A 23,326-nucleotide genomic window follows, 5' to 3' on the forward strand; every position below is an offset into this window, starting at 1 on the left:
GTACATAAAAAACTAATGATGTACTATATGGTGATTAAGATAACATGATAATAATTTAAAAACGCACACACACACACACACACTCAGAAACAAAACATAAGAAGAGGCCGCTCACACCATGTGAGGACTCTCTGCCTGATGTCTGTTTCACAATCCAGAAGCAGATCACTACCTCACAACCCTGTCACTGCATCATACATGCTTCCTTCCTCTTCCATCACCAGAGGGGCAGGCTGTTCCTCCCCACCCAACAGAGGTCCCATCGCCCCAGGACATACATTTGCAGAGAGCGGGATTCTCAGGCCTCCACCATGTGGGCCCCTGCTTCTGGAACCCACCCTCCTCCTCACTGGCTGCTGGTTCTGCTGTTGGGACTCACAGGTGAGCACTGCCTTGAGGGAGACTCCCCTTTCCATGCCTCCTCAACCTCTCCCTGCCCCTGGACATTTAGGGCTTCCAGGTAAACACAGGCATGCTACCCAGACCCTCCGCAAAAGGCCTTTCTGGTAGATATGACTATACTCCTGACTAGCAGATGGGGAAACTGAGGCAGCGAGAGCAACCAGTCCAGTGCCATCTACTTAAGTCAGTGGAGCTACTGTGGTTCATGTCCAGCCCACTCAGCTCCACAGCTCATCTTGTTAACCATGTTATGCTGCCTGGCTCCTCAGTGGAGACCAAGAGGAGAAATATCAGAAACACAGAGAGGCAAACAGAAGGACAGCCATCCCACAACAGAAGCAGAGGTCTCCAGAGTTCCACTGTGTTACGTGTACTCACAAACTCTTGTTAATCATGTGCTGCATGTTTCCTAGGTGCCAAGATTGTTACTGAAGTTTAACACGTACTATAATTTCACTTAATGAATTTGTGTTTCTCGATATCTCCAGGTCTAGCTAGTCACCAAGGCAGGAAATCCAGCTGTGAAGTCAAACCTGCTCTGTGCCACATCACTGAGCCTCTCTGTGTATTTCTTTCCTCAGTCATGATGGGATCTCCCTTTACAGGCTTGGAGCGAGGACCGCTCCCGGTATGCACTAGGTCAGGCAGCTGTTGTGCATAAACACATGAGGAGACGTGCAGGATCATAGCAGGATGAGGAGACACCTGCTCTGTTTTCCCTCCAGGTGTGGCCGGTGAGGCAGGGCTGCAGGTGATCCAGCCTGATAAGTCAGTGTCTGTTGCAGCCGGACAGACAGCCACTCTGCGCTGCACCCTAACCTCCCTGCTCCCCACAGGGCCGGTTCAGTGGCTCAGGGGGACAGGGCCAGGCCGGGAGTTAATCTTCAGTTTCAAAGGAGGCCACTTCCCCCGAGTAACAAATGCTTCAGACATCACAAGGAGAAACAACACGGACTTTTCCATCCACATCAGTAACATCAACCCAGCAGACACTGAAACATACTACTGTGTGAAGTTCCAGAAAGGGACCCCTGATGATGTGGAGTTTCAGTCTGGACCAGGCACTCTGGTCACTGTGAGTGGTGAGTACGGCCTAGGCCTCCTTTGTCCCCTGGTTGTGACAACAAGTCAATAAGAATGCCCTCCACTGTCTACCCAACAACTAAGCATCAGGTGTTGTGGTGGGTGTCCCCGATGTCAGCCCTTTCCACCAATCAGGGAAGTAGAGGCCTGGAGAGGTCCTGATACTTGCTTAAGACCCCTGATAAATGGTGGGAAAGTCTAGAATCCGAGTCTGTGGGTCCAAAGCTGTGACCTGTCCAATCCTGACCAGCTCTCTGATTCTAGGGATGAGGGACTTACAGTCTGAGTGACTTGCCTAGCCACATGACCCAATCTTACTCCTGCCTCCAGAGAGTGACCCCTCCATGTGGCTGACTCTTCTCTAACTCAACAGTTACTGAGCACCGGCTGTGTGCAGGCTCTCGTCTGCATGCAGGAGAAGCAGAAAACAAAACAGGGAAGGGCTCCTTTCTCATGAAGTTCACATTCCCTTCCCTTCCTGTGGACGAATGCACCCAGGGCAGGTTGCTGGGATATGTCTTTCTTTCAATGTAGAAGAATCATAGTGAAAAGAGGTATAAGCTCACTGTTTACACTGAGAGCCCAGGATGGAGAACTTGCCAGAGGCTGTGTATTTATTGTGGGTCTGTCCGAAAAGGATCGTGCAATTCAGGTAGTGTAGTGAGTCCCATAAGAGCACTGAATCTCCCCTCAGCTCCTGGACATAGGCATGCAGGTGGTTTTATCCTGATTGTGCAGGTGTTACAGGAGTTCCCAGTGGTATGTCGCTTGACTGGGCACCAGTGCTAGTATGTGGCTCCAGCACCAGATAGATCTGTTCCTCCTGGGAGAGCTCTCCTTCCTCTTCCTCAACCTGCCCACACAGGGGATGCCCTGGTTGAGAATGGATGAAGCTGGAGGGACCATCTCAGCCCATTTACAGATGAGGACACTGAGGCTCAGCAGATCTGGCCTGAGCAAGGGAGTGAGCCACAGCCTGACTCACAGTCCTGCTCGCTGCATGCTCACTGTGCTAGCCAAAGTGGGAGAAAGTGCCCACCCTCTCCTTGAAACTCTTATAAATCTTGTATGGTTCTCTTTTTCAGCAGTAAACATTAAGAAAACACAGGAAGAGGTGGGCTAGCTGTGCACCCCCAGATCAGATAGGTATGCAAACATCTGGTGAAGTGTCGAGCCTGTTCCTGGAGAACACGGCTTCTCATGTGTAAGAGCATCCAGAGTCTTTCCCCAGTTGGGTTGCATTTCTCCTTCACTGAGCAGCCTGGGGCACCATCCTGGACAGAGCAGAGTGGCCCCCGCAACCCCAGCAACACCAGGCACCCCATTCCTGGCTCTGCAGACTAAGAATGACTGGGAGGCACATCCTGGAGGGTATTGGGCTTCATGAGCGAGAGTTCACATTCTAGACTCAGCTGTCGGGACCCCACATCTTCCCTCTGTTGTTGTCAAGTCAATATGTCTGGACACCCGGAAGGACCCCTCCCCATAACCGCTTGCAGTGAGAATGTCAGATGGAAAAGGAGGGTGGCTGTCACTGTCGGGCTGGAGAAGGTGGGACATTTATTCTGTTGTGGATGAAACAGCTGGAGACCACAGGAAGTCCCCCTTGGGATACAGTGACTGGTAAGGAGCAGTCCTGTTGTAACTGGACCAAAGTAGCTTGGCTCCTTGGTGAGGGAGTGACAGAGACCACCCAGGGGAAGTTCTCTCACAAAGCTGTCTTTATTTTACAGGTAAGGGATCACAGGGAATTATTTCCAAAGCCATAATGCGGAACAGGGGCAAGTAGGCTCTCCATATTAGGGCTGGAGAAGAATATTCAGAGGGGGATTCTAACACTATAATGAGACTGAGGTTACTGTCAGCCACTTTCTTCTGATTCATCTACTACTCTTTTCTATCTGTGTATTCAGTGATAAATTCCAAGCAAAAATGTTTACATTCTCTTACTCGCCCCCCCCCTGCAACCCTGGAAGGAGAAATCCCTCCTGTCCCATGTCACAGAGAAGGAGCCAGGCTTTGTCACAGCTGCACATGCTCTCTGACCTCAGTGACGTTTGCAGGGAAGTACCTAGGAGCGGTTGATGCCAAAGTCAGACCTATCAGAAATGTCCTTCCTGTGCCCAGATTTGTGGGAAGTTACCTGGCATGGAAGAGAAGGGAGGACTTGAACTCCAGCCTGGAACTACACCTGGGCCCTGCCCCCGACTCAGTGTTGAGCTCTGTTACCTCAGGGATTCCTCTGTGTGAAGAGGAGAGGACACCGCCCTCCACACACTCTCAGAAAGGTGGCAGGTTCTCCACAGCACCTCACACGTATCCTGGGCGCTGATGACAACAGTCATGCTTATTGTTCACAAATGCTCTTCTTGTAGCCAAACCATCTCCCCCCGTGGTGTCGGGCCCCACGGCCAGGGCCTCGCCGGAGCAAACAGTGAACTTCACCTGCAAGTCCCACGGCTTCTCCCCCAGAAACATCACCCTGAGATGGTTCAGAAACGGGAATGAGCTGGCAGCCTCCCAGACCAGCGTGGACCCAGAGGGAAACAGAACTTCCTACAACATCTCCAGCACAACCAGGCTGGTGCTGGCCCCGGGGGACATTCGCTCCCAGGTCATCTGTGAGGTGACCCATGTGACCTTGCAAGGGGACCCTCCTCTTCGTGGGACTGCCAACCTGTCTGAGGTCCTCCGAGGTAGATGCCCCTCCCCCCCAACCCCAGCCTGGGTCCAGCTCCCATGTCTCTGAGCCTGTCCCTCCCCCGCTCCCTGCCGCAAGCCCTCCATTCACTGGAGTCTGACCCCTGACAGTCCCTCCAGGTCACCTGCACCTATATGTGCTGTCTCCTCCTACTGTTTCCATGGCCGCTGGGTCGTGAATGCCTACCATGTGCCAATTACTGCGCTCGGTACTTTCTCTTACTGTACCATAGCAATTCCAATTATTGAGCACCTGCTGTATTCCATACCACTGTATGCTTGGTGAGGTCGTTTGTTTTGCTACAGTTATTCTATTCCAGCTGTATGCGTAGGGCTGAGTATCTTGATTTCACTCATTCTTTGCCTATCAGGAGCCATCAATCCTTGAGCACCTACTGTGTGCTGGGCACTGTACTTAGGGATTTCATTCATATGCAAAGACTACCCTCAGTGTTTGAGCACCAACTGCATGCCTAGCCCTGTTCTCGGTGACTCCCTTACTGTGTTGGGGGAGATAAGTTCTTGAGCCCCTTCCCCATGTTCTCTGTCTGTTCCATAAGGTGAGAGCTTCTGCCCTGTGCTGTTTCAGTTCCACCCACCTTGGTGGTTTCCCAGCAGCCCGTGTCAGGGGACCAGGTGAAGGTCACTTGCCAAGTGAAGAAGTTCTACCCCCAGCGCCTCCAGCTGACCTGGTTAGAGAATGGCAACGTGTCCCGAACAGAAATGGCCTCAAGGGCCTCAGACCTCGTAGAGAACAAGGATGGGACCTTTAACTGGATGAGCTGGCTCCTGGTGAACTCATCTGCCCACAGGGAAGGCGTGGTGTTCACCTGCCTGGTGCAGCATGACGGGCAGCCCGCGGTCACCAGAAACCATACCCTTGTGGCCTCAACCCATAAAACCCAGGGTGAGACCCCAATGATTTTGTTTCTTGCGTCCTGCTCCCTGCTTCCTCACCTGACTGTGATTAAGTCACCATGCCTGGCCAGACACCCTTCCCCCTGTTATTTCCCACCTAGCATGGTCTCTATCCCTTCTACACTTTTCCATCATCACCATGGAAAATGTCTGCACTTGGCATTCTGAAATTCCAGAAGGGACCCTGAGGATCTGTAGTTTTGAGTCTTGATCAGGCTCCTGCATGACCATGTGTGGTCACACCTGGGGTCTCTTCTCTCCCTTTATTTGTGACAGCAAACCAGCAATAGTCATGATCGCTCAAAGCACATTTACTTTATGCCAATTCCAATTCGTTTCAATTACACTCTTAGTAAAATTAACAATAATTCCAGTTATCATCTAAAATGAAGTATATATTCCAATTTTCCAAAGCTTCTTCTATTAACTTTATTTTGTGGACCTAACTTGGTTTTAATTCACCTGTAAATGCTTAAAAGAATTTTCCTGTGAAATATCTGGGTCTCCATGTTTCTTTCTTTTTTTTTTTTTTCTAATATTTATTTATTTATTTCACACAGAGAGAGAGAGATCACAAGTAGGCAGAGAGGCAAGCAGAGAGAGAGAGAGGTGGAAGAAGCCTCCCTCCTGAGCACGGAGCCCAATGTAGGACTCCATCACAGGACCCTGGGATCATGACCTGAGCCTAAGGCAGAGGCTTAACCCACTGAGCCACCCAGGCACCCGATTCTTTTATTTCCCTGAAAAGAATCTGAATAGCTAGGGCTACTCAACTTCTTCATTTTATAATGGATGCTTGTGGTAGGCTGTGCTTTGGGGAAATGTGTTTTTCTCTGAGTTTTCAAATTTCTGCACATAGAGCTTCTCATAGTATTACCTAGTAATCCTTGTGATGTCTGGATGGCATCCCATTTCATCCCTGATATTGGAAAAGTGTCAATTCTCGTTTTTTTTTTTTTTTTTCATTGTTACAACGGTTAGAAGTTTTTCAAATTTATCAGTCTTCCCAAAGAACCCACGTTTATTTCAGTGATACTCTCTATTGTTTGTTGTTAATTTCTTTGCTTTTTCTCTCTCTTTTTTTTTAATTTCTTTTTCTTGATTTGGGCTTATTTTGCTCCTCCTCATTTTTTTTGAAATAGGAATAAAATGATCAAGTCTAGACTTTTCGTTATTGGAATACCACAGCAGGTCCTCCTTCTGGTCTTGGGGAATCGGGAGTGTGGACTCGGGATACCTGGTGTAGGTTCCTCCTCCAGAATGGAAGCAACTAGCCCAGTTGCCTTCCTCTTCCACCTTTCAGAGCCCTCCATGGGTGGACCTCACATGAGTTCCAGGGGGCAGGCTTCTACTGAGCCAGGAGAGGTGGGAGAGATGAGTCCGCAGAGATGATCTCCTGCCCTTTCCTGTGTGTGGTGGAGGTGGGACGGGAATGGCATAAGGGGATGTGCATTTGGACGTGGAGATTTTTCTCTTTTGTCTCCAGAGATTTTGCAGTTTGGGCATTGCTTTTCAAGGACTACCAAGAGCCAGTTTTCCATAGAATTTACTGTCCTTTCGTTGTTTTTCCTTTGGTTTGAGAGGCTGTATTTGGAGATGAGTAGCTAAGCCTCTGTCTTATACTTAGCAGCCCATTACAAAGTGCCCAGAGGGCTTTGAAATGCTTGGCCTCAGTGTCCCTTTCCCACATCTCAGTATCCATCTCCCATATTTCCCCATCAGGGCCCTACTCCAGCACAGTAAGTGCAGTGTAGCTGAGAATTCAGTCCGCTCTGTAGCACTGATACTCTTATGTTTATGTTGGACCCAACAGTGTCCTCAACTTTTTCTGTCCTCCAGCTCTAGGAAGTAAGAGTCTGCACTGTTGCACAGAAGTCCCCTGACATTCACACATAATCTTTCACATGTGATCAATCTTCACTTTGCACTTTCTCCGAAGTGTTGATGCCCAGCAAAAGCCACCCAACCCATAATTCTTGTAATTATCACATCATTTCCAGAATGCCAGGATACTCCCCTCCTCTGCTTACACCAGCCCAGGTCACCATGGTGAGGTTTCAGCAGTGACAAACAAGGGCAGGGCAAGCCGACACCTACCCTGCTCTACCTCCCACAGGGCTGGGGGCCTCATGACCAGCTGGCAGAAAGAGACCCCAATCCAAATGAGCCCATTAGAGTTGGCTTTCCAGACCCCAACCAGACAAACTCCACACATCAGGTGACCCGGGAGGGAGACTCTCAGATGATATGAGAAGAGAGAAAGTTCACTGTGGGGTGCTGCTCGGTACACATGCATGAGAGAGCGAAGGAGGCAGGACTGGCAAAGGGAGATGTTGGCACAAGTCAGCATGGAAAGACTCAGCCTTGGACAGAGAGCAAGCAAGCTAAATGCTCTTCATGAGTTGTTTAAATGGAGAGGATTGGCTTAGACTCTGTTCCCCCACTTCCTCCAGCCTTCTGCTGCAGGCTTCCCTCTAGAAACAGGTACAAACATGAACAGTACAGCTCTTTCACTTAGAAAAAGTCCAGCGCCCACCCCCCCAGCAGAGACCTGCTATTCTCTAACATGCCAGGGGCAAATATGGTGAGGCTACTACTCCTTCCTTTCAGATTGCTCTATGTATTTCAGAAATATACTTGGATTTTTAAAATTCAAATATAGAAAGAAAAATGGGTCATTGTACAAAGTCAAAAAAATTGGGAGCTGTTCTTCCAGACCCAACATTCTATGTCCAACACAAAGACATGGGCTGACAGTGAGTGGCCCTGGGGTTCAGGTGAGCTGGATGGTGTTTGAAACTCTCCTAAGCATTAGACCCTATGTCCTTGCCTCCCCAAGATATTGTCCAGCCAGCAGGTCTCCTGAGGTCAGGTCATCCTGAAGACTCTCTCCTCACCTCTGTACATGGGAGTTGTCAAACCATGTGCATGGAGCAAAATAGGACATCCTTGCCCCTCACTGACTGTGATATCTGTTCTCACTCCACTTGAGGTCAGACAGACATTTGACCCTATGGCCCAAATAGTTTGGCATTGTCCTGGTCCAAAGACCAGGTCTCAGAGTCATCCTGCAGGCCAGGAGTGAGGGGTTTCCCTGGATCTGAGCCACCTCATCTGTCCACACTCTGTAAACTGTGAGCCTGTTAGCTCATCAGAAAGAGGCTGTATGACCTGCCCCAGTGGGTGTGAGGATCAGTTCAGTAAACCAAACTTACTCATTTCTGAGTGCTCATTCTCCTCACCTCTTCCATCAAGAAGGACACCTGGCAGCCAAGAAGGGGTGAGTGAGGTGAAGATAGACTTAGCGCAATTCTGCCTTGAGCAGGGGAAGAATTCATGAACTTCAGAGCGTTGATAAGCGTGAGTCACTTCAGATAAAGTAAGTGGAAGACCCAGGGAATGGACTCTAGGGTGCCCCCCTCTGATGGTGCCTCCTATCCCTTCTTTTCCAGAGTCAAGGCCATCCACTCCAATCCTGATAGCTGTCACCCTGGGCCCGAAGCTGCTGCTGCTCATCACTGTCTCTGCCATCTATGTCTACAAGAAGCGAGCACCCAATTGTAAGTTGTGGGTCAGGGAGGGCAGGCCATGGTTAGTCCCAAAAAGAGCCAGGTCAGGAAGAGGGGCAGCCCACAGGTCACACAGGGTCAGCGCTCACCTGCAATAAAGAGCATCTGACACACCTCCCTTGATACTCTCAGGTGTCTCAGTGGTCCAGGCTCCCTGAGGTGTCAGGGAGGGGGCCTTTAGCCTATAAATGTGGACAGGGTCAAAGACAATCAAAGAGTGTGGACAGAGTCCTAGGGATTCTGGGAAGGAAGTGGACAGAGAGGCTGAATGAGAGGCAGCTGTGTGGGAGGATTCCTTGGAGACCATCACTAGATTATGGAGCACTGGGGCTCCTTTGGGCACAAGACATCTGCATTTAGAGGAATGCTGACAGGTGTCAAAGGGCTGCTCTGAGGACAGCTTCCAATCTGACCCTCTGTGAGATATACTGGAGGGGATGGGGAGGGGGGATCAAGCCCTAAGGGAGGAAGGCTAAAGTGGCAGAGTCCTCTATCAGGGGCTGCCTGTCCTTTCACAATAGGTGTCCCAGGAGGAAAATAGCACCAAGGACATAAGAGACACGTGAGGAATATTTCTGGAATGATGAGCAGATAATCAGCTATGAACATGGGTCCCACAGCTCCTTCCTTCCTCCCCTACTACATGCCATCCTCAGTCTCTGCTGCCTCCTTCCTTCCTGGAAGGGCCCAGCCAAAAACAAGGAACAACTAGAAGCTTCCCAACTCTGTCCTAATGCCTTGCTTCTTCCAGAGACCCACCTGCCCACAGTCCCTTCTGCTCCTTCTCACAATCCTTGATGACCCTAGAGCTGGGTCTTCATACCAGGTCCTCAGCAGGGATCATGGGAACTTGCTCTGGGGACTGATGCATGGATATCTGCCTGAATGTGAGAGACAAGTCCCACCTACACATACCAGGTGCCTCTCATTCATCTTCTGGGAACTATGGCCATGAACTACATGCATGTTCTTAGGAGTTATTTCTATCAACTCCCAGACATTCATTCCAGACTTGGTGAGGTTCTTCACTGGGTCTTAAATAAAATGAATCTCATCCTGGTTTGAAGAAGAGAAACGATTCTCCTTCCTCTTTGCCTACATGTCCTACTCCTCAGTCCCAGGGACAAGAGGCCCTTCTCCCTGTGATGGGAACACTAGCTCTTCTGTCACCTTCATCCTTCCCAGCCCCACTGCTCATGTACATGGCATTCGAGAAGCATCCAGTCGAGAAGCCTGGAGCCATCCTCGGTTTTCTTACTTTATATCCCATATTCAGTTCTGCCTTCAGATGCTACATCCAGTGGCCAGATGGTAAATGTGAAGCAGTCTACTCAGGAAAAGGAAAAGAAGCCTGACTCGTAGTGCCCGTGGACTTCTGTAACCGATGACAAGATAACAGTGTTTCGCAAATTGCTTATAAAATTCTTGAGAAGCTCTCAGGAGTGAGTGTAAGCCTCCTCCCAAAACCAGTGAACTCCACCCAGAATCTGCACAATGCTCACCCCAAGGCTGCTCCCTGGTCCTGGCCACCAGCACGCCTTCCTGGACCATTCTTTGTCTCTTACAGGCTCTCTAGTTTCAGCTACAGTGATTCCATGGCAATGGAAGTCAAACTGTGTCTTTCCTCTGCTTCTTCCTCCTAAAGATCTGTATGACACTCTCTTCCTCTTTTAAGCTCTGTTTACAGGTCACCTTATTAAAAAGTCCCTTCCACGAATCACCCTGTATGAAATAGCAATTCCTTTCTCTCACTCTGTGTTCCCATAGCTCATTACCTAATTAAATTGTTTTCGTAGAACTTAAGATCAGCTGACATGATAAGTGGATGCAGTGCTCACTTTGCACAATAGTGCAGGACAGAACAATGATGGTGCAGCTGAAACCATGCAAAGTGATCTCAACAAACCGGGGAAAATAATGATTTTTATGTAACCTTTAAAAACGTTTTTAAAACACAGAAAGTTTCCAAATGTCAATGACGAATGTATAGGAAACTGAAAAAACAATAGAACCATTATTATTTTTTTAATTTTATTTATTTATTTGACAGACAGAGATCACAAGTAGATGGAGAGGCAGGCAAAGAGAGAGAGGAGGAAGCAGGCTCCCCGCTGAGCAGAGAGGTTGATGCGGGGCTTGATCCCAGGACCCTGGGAACACGACCTGAGCCGAAGGCAGAGGCTTTAACCTACTGAGCCACCCAGGTGCCCCTAGAACCATTATTTATTGGGTGTGTTGTCATTTCAAATTTAGAAACACTGAAAAGGGAAGCATTTTGTTATTTTGTAGACTCATCATGAATAGTTTGCACAGTGCTAACCTTCTTCTGATTGCATAGTTGAACACATATAGGGCCACCATCTAAATAACCTCACTTCAGTCTCAACTGGGATCATCTTCCAACATTCAATCCCTTGCACTTTCAATGTTGTGAAATCCTTTCAATATTAATTTTGAATACTTCTGGTTTCACACCCTTGCAATATTTTACCTTCCCTCCCCACCACCTTCTTCAACGATGTGGTAAGTTTGTTTCACTCTGTTCCTCTGTCTGCATATCCACACTCTGGAGACCAGCACCCCTATCACCACTCCCCTGGTAACTATGCCTTCATGAGCTCCAAATGATTTATCTAGACACTTCAAGCTCAGAAGTGAGCTTAACTGCTTACTCCTGCTGCAGTGCAGTCACTGGTGTGACTCTCTTCCAAAGGTGACAGGATGGCACGGAGGAATAGGGAGTAACTAGAGAGGGAACACTAGACAAATGCAGTCCAGTCACATCATCACGAGTTCACCAATACTCATAAACCACTGCCACAGTGTGCTCCCTGATATAATGTGATGAAAACAACACTTTTCCTCTGTGACCTTCCTCCCCAAACCCACTCCCCCAGTCTGTGTTGAGAAAAGCATCCGACACATTGCAATGAGGGACATTCCACAATATACCAGAGCAACATGCCAAACTGTCAGGCCATTGCTATCAAGGAAAGTTCAAGAAGCTCTTACAGCTGAGAGGAGCCTAGAGAGACAGGACAAGAAAATGTAATGTGGTAACCTGCATGGAATTCTGGGACAAAAAAGGGGCATGGAGTGAAAAAATAAGGAAGTCTGTTCTAGACTGAATAGTTGTATCTCTCCATTGTTCATGGGATTTGGAGGTGGGGACTTTGCAGATAATGAGGTCATGAGGGTGGAGTCCTCATGAATGGGATCATTGCCTTCATGAAAAGGAGCCAGACAGCCAGCTCACTCCATCCACCAGGTGAAAACACAAGTAGTTGGCATTCTGCAACTTCAAAGAGAGATCTCATCACAACCCAACTATCATGGCACCCTGATCTCAGACTTCCAGCCTCAGGACTATGAGAAATAAGTTCCTGTTGTTTCAAGGCATCCAGTTTATGCTGTTTTGTTATAGCGGCCCAAGCTAAGACAAAGTCAAACTATGGATTTTGGTTAATAAAAATGCACCAATATTGGTTCACTAATTATAGCAGAAGCAACAAGTTATTATAAAATGCTATAAAGAGGGGATACTGTATTCACCTATATATTGGACTCTGTGTGATTGTTGCCATTTTTTCTCTAATGTACAACTATTCCAAAAATGTAACTCTATTCTAAGAAAATAATGTCAACATCTGGTCCTCAGCTGTTCTCTGTCTCTTGCACACACTGGAGGGCAATTCAAGGAAATGTGTGGTGGGGAGATGTCTGAGTTTCTATACCCAGATTTTATCTTACTTCCCAAGTCTAATGTTCCTCTTCCTTTCTCTGTCCTCTGTCCTCTGCTAGAGCTCACTCTGAAGCCTGGCACTCAGAGATCCCTGAAGAACCTTCTTCTCAGTCCCCCCATGATATTCACTTTAAATGTTTCCAATTAGTGAAGCCCATGTTAGATCAGGTGGAGTCAGAGAACTCTGGGTGCTTGGGTGAAGTAGTATAGCTTTAAGACCTCAGTGGTGGATGCACTTAATCCATGTCCTGTCCCCAAGCAATTGAGGTGGAAAAGGCTCTGCAGAGGGTGGTAGATCCTGTAATACACCAGGCCTGAGGAAATGGCCCTCAGCTGTCAGCCCTCTTTGAGATGGCCTCAGTTGAGGAAATCCTCCATGCCCAAGGTCAAGCCTGGGACCTTGTCACATCCAGAGTCTCATCAACATGGGGATGGAGCCCCTTCCATCCTCTAAGACAAAAATCATCACCATCTTTAAAACTCTAACCTCTTTCCACATCATGTATTTGAGTCTCTACATCAGCAGAGGTGCAGCCTGGTGAGATTGGGATAGGATGAGGCTCAGGAATGAGCACAAGCATGTAGATTCCAATAAGCTCTGGAAATCCCAAGCGACTGGCCCAGCAGGTTCTCAGCTTGCGGCCACCTTGCCTTTCCATTTGATAATCTCAAAGAAAAAGTGTTAAAAGTCCCATGGTCATTCCCTCATCATAATCCCCTTCCTCTGACATCATGGAGGCAGGGAGTGTCTTCTCTCCTCAGAGCATGGAGTCCTTGGCCTCTCTAGGACAGCATTCAGACAGAGAAGGCTCCAGGGGCCACCACAATGCCTGTCCCTGCCTCCCCACTGTGCTGGACTCTGCCATCCCTACTTCTGACACCGCTGCTGGCATTAACAGGGGAATGGGTCTTCAGGTGTATGTGCCTTTTTACTGTGTTCTTTTCACCTGTTTACCTAGAATTTCTTGGGGAGAGAACTTTTCTGTCCTCAGAATTTACAGAACTAAACTGGAAGGGTTCCCAGCTCACAAAAACTCCCAGTGGCTGTGTCTGTCCCACACATTTTTGTTCAGGGAATAATTGCACACTAATGGTCACAGGGCTGAGCACAGCACAGACATCAGAGTTCTCATCCCCCAGCCCCTAGGAACAAAGAACCTGTCTTTTCAATTTACTACCACCACACATTTACTACCTCTTAATGGAAAACAAATGTTGGAGAACATGAAATTATAAAGCAGGGCAAGAATCTACAATGCTTCCATCCAAAGATGACTGCTGTTAAAAATTTGCAGAGGTTTTGTGCTCATGGAATATTGGCCAGAAGTGGTCACTAGAGGTCTCCCTGGGTCACTGATGGAAGCTGAACCCTCCAGGCTCTCCAGAGAACTAAATATTTCTGTTTCTATTTGCTGAAAAAGTTAACAAGCTTGTGGAGTCTCTTCCGCATGACCATTGATCCAAATACCTAGAATAGCCAACTCAAGATTGACACCATTGGACTATATAAGACTTCCAAGAAAGCTACAGTAATTGAAACAGTGACTTTGGTGAAAGAACAGGCACACAGATTAATGCAACAGAATAGAAAATGCACAAATACACCCACATAAATACTGCCAACTGTTCTTTGAGAATGACCAAGATAGTCTTTTTGGCAAACAGTGAACATCTGGACATTGGGACATCCAAATACAAAAAAAAAAAAAAAAAAATTGCTTCTACATACAGACTTAACAGCCTTCATAAAAATAGCTCATACATCATACACAAAACTATAAAATTCCTAGTGAATATAATGGAAAAAAATGTAGATGATCTTTGATATGGATTACTTTTTTTAATAGATTAACTTTAATAGATTGACTTCATCTTAAAGCAGTTTTAGGTTCACACATGAATTGAGCAGAAGGTGCATAGATTTACCATGGGACTCCCTGCCCCCACACATCACAGCTGCTGCCATTATCAATATCCACCAGACTGATACATTTATTACAAATATGAACCTACACTGAAATGTCATTAGCATCCAAAGTCCATAGTTCACATTGTGGTTTACTCTGAGTATTGCATAGTCTATGGGTTTGATATAAACTTCTATAGTACTATGCTGAGTAGTTTCATTGCCCTAAAAATCCTCTCCGCTCTGTCTTTTTACCTCTTTCCACCCTAAACCCAGGCAATCACTGATATATTTATATTCACCATAGTTTTGCCTTTTCCATAGTGTCATATAGTTGGAATCGTGCAGTATGCAGGCTTTTCCTTTCAATTGTACTAAGCATTTAAGTTTCTTCCATATCCTTTCAACTTGCTAGCTCATTTCTTTTAGCACTGGATAATATTCCACTGTCTGGATGTACCACAATTTCTATATTAGTACACCGACTGGAGGTCATCTTGGTTGCCTTCAAGCTTGAATTATTACTAAAACTGCTAAACTTTGAGGAGGAATCTGTTCCAGGCCTCTCTCGCAGCTTCTGGTAGCCTCAGACCATCCTCAGATTGTACACAGCATTCCCGTGTCTTCACATCATCTTCCCTCTGTGTATGACAGCTAAGCTGAGCTGTGCCTGAATTCCTGTCCACAGGAACTATGAAATAATGTATGTTTTCTTAAACTATTAAGTTTGTGGTAATTTGTTACACACCAAGTTCCTCTGTTTATTCAGCATCTACTATGCTCCAGGCCATTCTCCTATCATGATGCAGAAGGAAGGTACACTTCCCCTTTCTGTACGTGGGTCCCTCTCCCCTTATCCCATATAGCAACCCTATTTGTAATTTTCATACATCTGTGTCAGTACATGTTGCTTAAAAAGGGTGTAATGAGGCTCCACCTTGACCTAGAACCAGACCCTCACATCATCTTGACCAAGACAAAGAACATGAGAAATGAAGCCAATTTTCTTTCCAGGAACTTTGGGTCGAGATTTCCAGGTGACCCAGCCTGAGAGTTCAGTTTCAGTCAAGGCTGACCTTGACCCTGGGCTGCAATGTGCCTGCTCGCTCCCCAGCAGGGCCTGTCTTCTGGTTCTGGGAAAATGGGCAAGAACAGCAATTAATCTACAGCTTCAATGGAAACCACTGCCCCTGAATAAACCAAGTAGAAAACGCAGAGGTCAACCACACACACTATTCCATCTGCATCAGTGACATGGAGCCCAAAGATGTGGGCACCCGATACTGTGTGATGTGAGCAAGAGGGCATCTGGGGGTGTCTGGTGGCTCTGTCAGTTTAGCATTTGGCTCTTGGTTTTGGCTCAGCTCATGATCTCAGTGTCATGAGAATGAGCATTGAGTCAGGCTCTCTCTCTCTCTCTCTCTCAAATCAATCAATCAATCAATCTTAAAAATCAATCAATCAATCTTAAAAAGAAATAGGGCATCCTGACTTGGCATATGTATCTGTTTCAGGCACCTATGTGTCTGTCAATGCTGAGTATAGCCTGAGAAACTCCATTTCCTTAGATCATGAAAACAAATTTTTCAAAACTTGAAACATGTACCAAATCATCACTATACACTGGATACTATGCCCCTTAATCCATGAACACCCTGTAGGTTGGGATTCTGTAGATGGCTTTTCTGTCAGTCAGGGGCCCTATGCCCCATATTGAATCAAGCCATATTGATGGCACAACCACCAAAACCTGAACATCAGGCAAGAGAAACTCAAAAATAAAAAGATATTCAGTAGGTAAAGTGCAACCACAAGTGTGCATTGCATGGTCCAAAAAGTTTATTACTTGAGCCTAGAAATCTGACTGGCCTTTCTGAGGTGTAGGGACAAACCTGACCTCAAGAATATGCATTGTGTCTATTGTAGCCTGTTTCCTGACTCTCTACCCTTCACTCACAGCCCTTGTAGCCATATGCTAGCTTCCGGATTTGGATGAAATCTCGACTTGAGTGTACTTAGCTGCCAAGCCTAGTTGCCCCTGAATCAAAACAAAGGGACCCACAGGCAGACAGAACCTCTACAAGCCTTCACAACTCCACTCACCCATTTCTAACTGTAATGTGATTGAGACTTGGTGGCCGGTCACTAGGGGCCACAACAGTGCAGTCAGGGACCTGTTCTTCGCACAGAAAGTCAATCAGTAAGTGTGATCTCCTACTATAGCTTCCTGGGAGCCAGGAGACTAGAAGGAGGTGTCTCCATGTATTTGGGTTCTTTCCAAATTTCCTCTTGTGATTGAGTTCTAGCTTCAGAGCACTGTGGTCTGAAAATATGCAGGGAATGATTGCAATCTTTTGATACCAGTTGAGACCTGACTTAGGACCCAGGATGTGATCTATTCTGGAGAATGTTCCATGTGCACTAGAGAAGAATGTGTATTCTGTTGCTTTGGGATGAAATGTTCTGAATATATCTGTGATGTCCATCTGGTCCAGTGTGTCATTTAAGGCCTTAATTTCCTTGTTAATCTTTTGCTTGGATGATCTGTCCATTTCATTGAGGGGAGTGTTAAAGTCCCCTACTATTATTGTGTTATTGTTGATGTGTTTCTTTGATTTTGTTATTAATTGGTTTATATAGTTGGCTGCTCTCATGTTAGGGGCATAGATATTTAAAATTGTTAGATCTTCTTGTTGGACAGATCCTTTGAGTATGATATAGTGTCCTTCCTCATCTCATATTATAGTCTTTGGCTTCAAATCTAATTGATCTGATATAAGGATTGCCACCCCTGCTTTCTTCTGATGTCCGTTAGCATGGTAAATTGTTTTCCACCCCCTCACTTTAAATCTGGAGGTGTCTTTGGGTCTAAAATGAGTTTCTTGTAGGCAACATATAGATAGGGTTTTTTTTTTATCCATTCTGATACCCTGTGTCTTTTGATTGGGGCATTTAGCCCATTAACATTCAGGGTAACTATTGAGAGATATGAATTTAGTGCCATTGTATTGCCTGTAAGTTGACTGTTACTGTATATTGTCTCTGTTCCTTTCTGACCTACCACTTGTAGGCTCTCTCTTTGCTTAGAGGAGCCCTTTCAAGATTTCCTGTAAAGCTGGTTTGGTGTTTGCAAATTCTTTCAGTTTTTGTGTGTCCTGGAAGCTTTTTATCTCTCCTTCTATTTTCAATGATAGCCTAGCTAGATATAGCATTCTTGGCTTCATGTTTTTCTCGTTTAGTGCTCTGAATATATCATGCCAGCTCTTTCTGGCCTGCCAGGTCTCTGTGGATAAGTCTGCTGCCAATATAATACTTTTACCATTGTATGTTACAGACTTCTTTTCCTGGGCTGCTTTAAGGATTTTCTCTTTGTCACTAAGACTTGTAAATTTTACTATTAAATGACAGGGTATGGACATATTCTTGCTGATTTTGAGGGGGGTTCTCTGCACCTCCTGGATTTTGAGGCTTGTTCCCTTTGCCATATTAGGGAAATTCTCTCCAATAATTCTCTCCAATATACCTTCTGCTCCCCTCTCTCTTTCTTCTTCTTCTGGAATCCCAATTATTCTAATGTTGTTTCGTCTTATGGTGTCACTTATCTCTTGAATTCTCCCCTCATGGTCCAGTAGCTGTTTGTCTCTCTTTTGTTCAGCTTCTTTATTCTCTGTCATTTGGTCTTCTATATCACTAATTCTTTCTTCTGCCTCATTTATCCTAGCAGTGAGAGCCTCCATTTTTGATTGCACCTCATTAATAGCTTTTTTGATTTCAACTTGGTTAGATTTTAGTTCTTTTATTTCTCCAGAAAGGGCTTTTATATCTCCCGAGAGGGTTTCTCTAATATCTTCCATGCCTTTTTCGAGCCCGGCTAGAACCTTGAGAATCGTCATTCTGAACTCTAGATCTGACATATTACCAATATCTGTATTTATTAGGTCCCTAGCCTTCGGTACTGCCTCTTGTTCTTTTTTTTGTGGTGAATTTTTCTGCCTTGTCATTTTGTCCAGATAAGAGTATATGAAGGAGCAAGTAAAATACTAAAAGGGTGGAAAAACCCCCAGGAAAATACGCTTTAACCAAATCAGAAGAGATCCTAAATCATGGGTGGGGGAGAAAGAGGATAAAAAGAGGTTCAGGAAAAAAAAAAAAGAAACAATTTTTAAAAAAAAAGAATAAAGAAAAAACATAAAAAAGAAAAAATATATATATTAGATAAACTAGTTTTAAAAACATTAAAAAAAGAAAAGGGTAAAAGTTAAAAAATTTAGGAGAAGAAGAAAAAAAATGAAAAAGAAAAGAAATTAAATTAACTGCAATACTACAGAATCTTGGGGAGAAAGCCATGAGTTCCGTGCTTTGCTCTCTCCTCCTCTGGAATTCCACCGCTCTCCTTGGTATTGAACCTGCACTCCATGGTAGGTGAACTTGGTCCTGGCTGGATTTCTTGTTGATCTTCTGGGGGAGTGGCCTGTTGTCGTGATTCTAAAGTGTCTTTGCCCCAGGTGGAATTGCACTGCCCTTACCAGGGGCCAGGCTGAGTAATCAGCTTGGGTTTGCTTTCTGGAGCTTTTGTTTCCCGAATGATTTCCATAGAGTTCCAGAGGATGGGAATGAAAATGGCAGCCTCCCAGTCTCTGGCCCAGAGGAGCCGAAAGCTCAGGGCCCCACTCCCTAGTGCGCCTTCAGAGAATAGCGCCCAATTATTTCCATCTCCCTGGCCTCCGGCCGCGCTCCGAGCCCACCAAGCCTGCAACTGGTTCAAGGTAGCCCCGAGCTGAGAGCTCACTACTCAGCTCTGTCTCTGTAGCTGGCTTCCCCGTTATAATACCTGCAAGCTCTGCGACACTCAGACACCCCCGATCCTTCTGTGACCCTGCGGGACCTGAGGCCATGATGCCCCCGAGTGGTCTTCACCCCGGTTTAGCCTCTGGAGCGATGTCACTCAGCAGAACAGACTTTTAAAAGTCCTGATTTTGTGCTCTGTTGCTCCGCCACTTGCCGGGCGCTAGCCCCTCCCCCCGCAGTCTATCTTCCCACCGCTTTGGATTCACTTCTCCGCCAGTCCTACCTTTCAGAAAGTGGTTGATTCTAGAAATCAGTTCTAGAAATGCTGTTCTTCTTCTCTTCGATCTCCTGTTGGATTTGTGGGTGTTTGCAATCTTTGGATAAGCTATCTAGCTCATCTTCTGCTACCTGAAGTAGTCTCAGCCTGCTACTTCTCAGCTATCTTGACTCCTCCCTGTATCCGAGCGTTCTGTATACTGAGGAAATGCATTTCCTGCGGGAGTAGGTGGAGAGCATGGGGGATAAAATACCACCTGCCACTCATAAAACTAAATTTGAAGACAGTATCAAGGAATAAAAACCAGATAGTAGAAGGCAGAGGAAAACATAAAGATAGATAAACCATCAAGTGAGGAAAGTGATCTAGAAACTGACCATGAAGGTGTGATTGAACCAGATACTGATGTCCCTCAAGAAATGGGAGATGAAAATGTAGAGATAACCGAGGGAATGATAGATCAGGCAAATGATAAAAAAGTGGCTGCCATTGATGCCCTAAATGATGGTGATCTAAAGAAAGCCATTGACTTGTTCACACATGCCATCAAACTAAATCCTGGCTTAGCCATTCTGTATGCCAAGAGAGCCGGTGTCTTCATCAAATTACAAAAGCCAAATGCTGCCATTCAAGACTGTGACAGAGCTATTGAAATAAATCCTGATTCAGCTCAGCCTTATAAGTGGCGAGGGAAAGCACATAGACTTCTGGGCCATTGGGAAGAAGTAGCACATGATCTTGCCCTTGCTTGTAAACTGGATTATGATGAAGATGCTAGCGCAATGTTGAAAGAAATTCAACCGAGGGCCCAGAAAATTGATGAACATTGGAGAAAGTATGAGCAAAAACATGAAGAGTGAGAGATCAAAGAAAAAATAGAAAGGGTTAAGAAGGCTCAGGAAGAACATGAGAGAGCCCAGAGGGAGGAAGAAGCCAGACAATAATCAGGAGCTCAGTATAGTTCTTTCCCAGGTGACTTTCCTGGGGGAATGCCTTGTAATTTTCCTGGAGGAATGCCTGGAATGGCAGGAATGCCTGGGCTCAATGAAATTCTTAGTGATCCGGAAGTTCTTGCAGTCATGCAGGATCTGGAAGGTATGGTGGCCTTCCAGGATGTGGCCCAGAACCCAGCGAATACGTCAAATATCAGAGAAACCCAAAGGTTATGAATCTCATCAGTAAATTGTCAGCCAAATTTGGAGGTCACGCATAATACCTTTCTGACAAATAAAGCCCTTGCTGAAGGAAAAGCAACTTCAATCACATAATGGATGTCACAATAATACAAACCAGTGTACCTCTGACCTTCTCATGAAGAAATATGGGGTGCTATGAGGAGAATCCCTACCGCTCTGCTCCCCATGCAACTGAAACATTCGACAACAGTTTGCCATTAGGGTTCATTCAGATAATGTTTTCCTACTAGGAACTACAAATGTTAAACACTCTTTAAACCTTAAAAATATTTAAAAACATATTAAAAGGGTGTGTTAGTCCCTACTTTTTTTTAAAAGAAGAACCAATCAATCGATCAATCAATCAATCTTAAAAAGAAAGAGGGCATCCTGACATGGTATATGTATCTGGTTCAGGCACCTATATGTCTGTGAGTGGTGAGTACAGCCTGAGAAACTCCATTTCCTTGGCTTGTAAAAACAAATTTTTCAAAACCTGAAACATGTACCAAATCATCACTATACACCAGATACTATGCCCCTTAATCCATGAACACCCTATAGGTTAGGATTCTGTAGTTGGCCATTCTGTCAGTCAGGGACCCTATGCAGCATACTGAATCAAGCCATATTGACAAACCATGCTCTTCTTTGATGGCACAACCACCAAAACCTGAACATCAGGCAAGAGAAACTCAAAAATAAAAAGATATTCAGTAGGTAAAGGGCAACCACAAGTATGCATTGCATGATCCAAAAAGTTGGTTAAACTGAGCCTAGAAGACTGACTGGCCTCTCTGAGGTGTATAGACAAACCTGAACTCAAGAATGAGCATTGAGTCTACTGTAGCCTGTTTCCTGACTCTCTACCCTTCACTCACAGACCCTCGTAGCCACAAGTTATCTTCTGGATTTGGATTAAATCTCAACTTGGGTGTAGTTAGCCACAAAGCCTAGTTGTTGCTCCTGAATCAAAACAAATGGATCCACAGGCAGACAGAACCTCTACAAGCCTTCATAATTCCATTCACCCATTTGATTTAAGCCCAGTCACTAGGGGCCACCACAGTGCAGTCAGGGACCTGTTCTTCACAACAGAAAGTCAATCAGTGAGTGTGATCTCCTCTATGGCTTCTGGGAAGCCACGATACTAGAAGGAGGGGTCTTGTGGGTCTTCCACTCCCAGGTCTTGTTTGGAAAAGCTGTCCTGGAAGGGCAAAGTCACTCTCCTAGCACTTAATCTTTCACTGGTCTGCCCTGCTCTACCCCCAGCTCTGCTGTTCTCTTATTCTCCGAGATCCACCAGTGTTTTCTGCTCCTTGCCACTCCCTGAATTAATTACATTAAATACAATGAGATTAGCGTGTCCATCTGTTCTGCTGGGAAAACTAGTCTTCCTCAGTAATATTCTCTTCAAGTCCAGCCACATTCCATGTTCATTACAGAACTGGCCATGGAAAAGTTACATATTTCCCTCAAACTGAAAGATATAGTATGGGTGGCTTACCTGTCATTCTCTTGCATTTGACTGTGGTTAGTGCAGGGACCACAATCTAGATCTCCCTGCCCTTGTTTTAGTGTTACGCTGTACTATGCTGTGTATCTGTATGAAATCTACTGAAATATATATTTTATGGTATCTAAATACCTAAATATCTTCCAGGTTTTCCTCATTATGAACACATTCTACTGTACAGCTAAAAATCCAGTTGAAAAGACTTCTAGAAGCATAGGTAATGACTGCAGAAGCCAAGAATCACAAATGCATAGAGCCTTAAAGTTGTTAGACGAGCTTGATGGTAAAACATGCTGCATCTGGCATAATCTGAGGTTTGCCGCTAGTGACCTTGGGCTACTTACTGAACTTCTCCAAACCCTAGTTCCTTCCTGTGTAAAATCTCATATCTTGGACTCATAACCATGTAGTGTCTGTGAATCTTCAAATTTTGGGACTATCAGGTTAAAAAGTGAGTGATAGATTCTTAAATGGAATGCTCTGACTTACACGTTCTTAAATGGAATGGAATGTTCATCTTTGCATCTTTCATAGCCGAAGTGGAGAAAAAAATGGAGAGATCTGGATGGCTTTCCTCGATCCCATCATTCTTTCATGCATACATTCCCCATCCACTGACACATCAAGCATGCATTCATCCAATGCACTCTCAGTCAGCAATGCATTTACTTATGGATACACCTGTTAATGGGTACCTGCATCCTCCTCTAGAGCAGGCCCTAAGCAGAAGGCCCATCTTCCAGGAGGTCCTTGGCACCCATGGTGGATTTTCTATAGTAATTCTCTGCTTCCTGTGCAATGTGTCAGTTCCCCCTAAAGTGACAGTGTGCCAGTCTTCACTCCCTTTGGACTTGGTGGCTATTACCTACCATGTGCAGAGATTCTATCCACAGAGTGTGCATCTCACATAAGTAGAGAAGTCTCTTATGTTCAAGGGAGCCAAGCAGAATAGCAATGGGACCTACACTTTGGAAAGTTTGCATTTGGTGAATGTGTTGGGGCAGGAGTATGAGTGGGTCCTCTTCTATAAGGTGCAGCATGAGGCACAACCTCCCATCTAAGCCAACCTCCTACTGTCCACAACAGTCCTCCGCATATACAGGTCATTGAAAGCTCAGGTAAGCTCACCTCTACTGCTCTGAGCTACTGGGTCACCCTTGTCTGCTGAGTGGCATGAGGTCTTTAAAGTCACAGAGTCCCATTTGCTGTCTCCTTCTGCCTATAGGTAAGTCAGGAGATGCCTGTCCTTA

At 45.7% G+C, this 23,326-nt stretch overlaps 1 protein-coding gene and 1 pseudogene across 1 annotated transcript; both read left to right on the plus strand.

The window, feature by feature from the left end:
* The first annotated feature begins 216 nt into the window (after positions 1-216).
* Positions 217-10,667, plus strand: LOC101676822 (signal-regulatory protein beta-1-like). The gene is made up of 6 exons (XM_045083994.1): positions 217-381; positions 1,128-1,484; positions 3,861-4,181; positions 4,775-5,092; positions 8,556-8,663; positions 9,949-10,667. Exons 1-6 carry the CDS (start codon positions 312-314, stop codon positions 10,032-10,034), a joined length of 1,260 nt encoding a protein of 419 aa, XP_044939929.1. The 5' UTR covers positions 217-311; the 3' UTR covers positions 10,035-10,667.
* Positions 10,668-11,190: 523 nt separating this feature from the next.
* Positions 11,191-20,598, plus strand: LOC101690907 (annotated as a pseudogene).
* Positions 20,599-23,326: the final 2,728 nt, after the last annotated feature.

Source organism: Mustela putorius, unplaced genomic scaffold (genome assembly GCF_011764305.1).
Source record: "Mustela putorius furo isolate JIRA1106 unplaced genomic scaffold, ASM1176430v1.1 tig00000743_pilon_pilon_pilon, whole genome shotgun sequence".
NCBI classification, from domain to species: domain Eukaryota; kingdom Metazoa; phylum Chordata; class Mammalia; order Carnivora; family Mustelidae; genus Mustela; species Mustela putorius.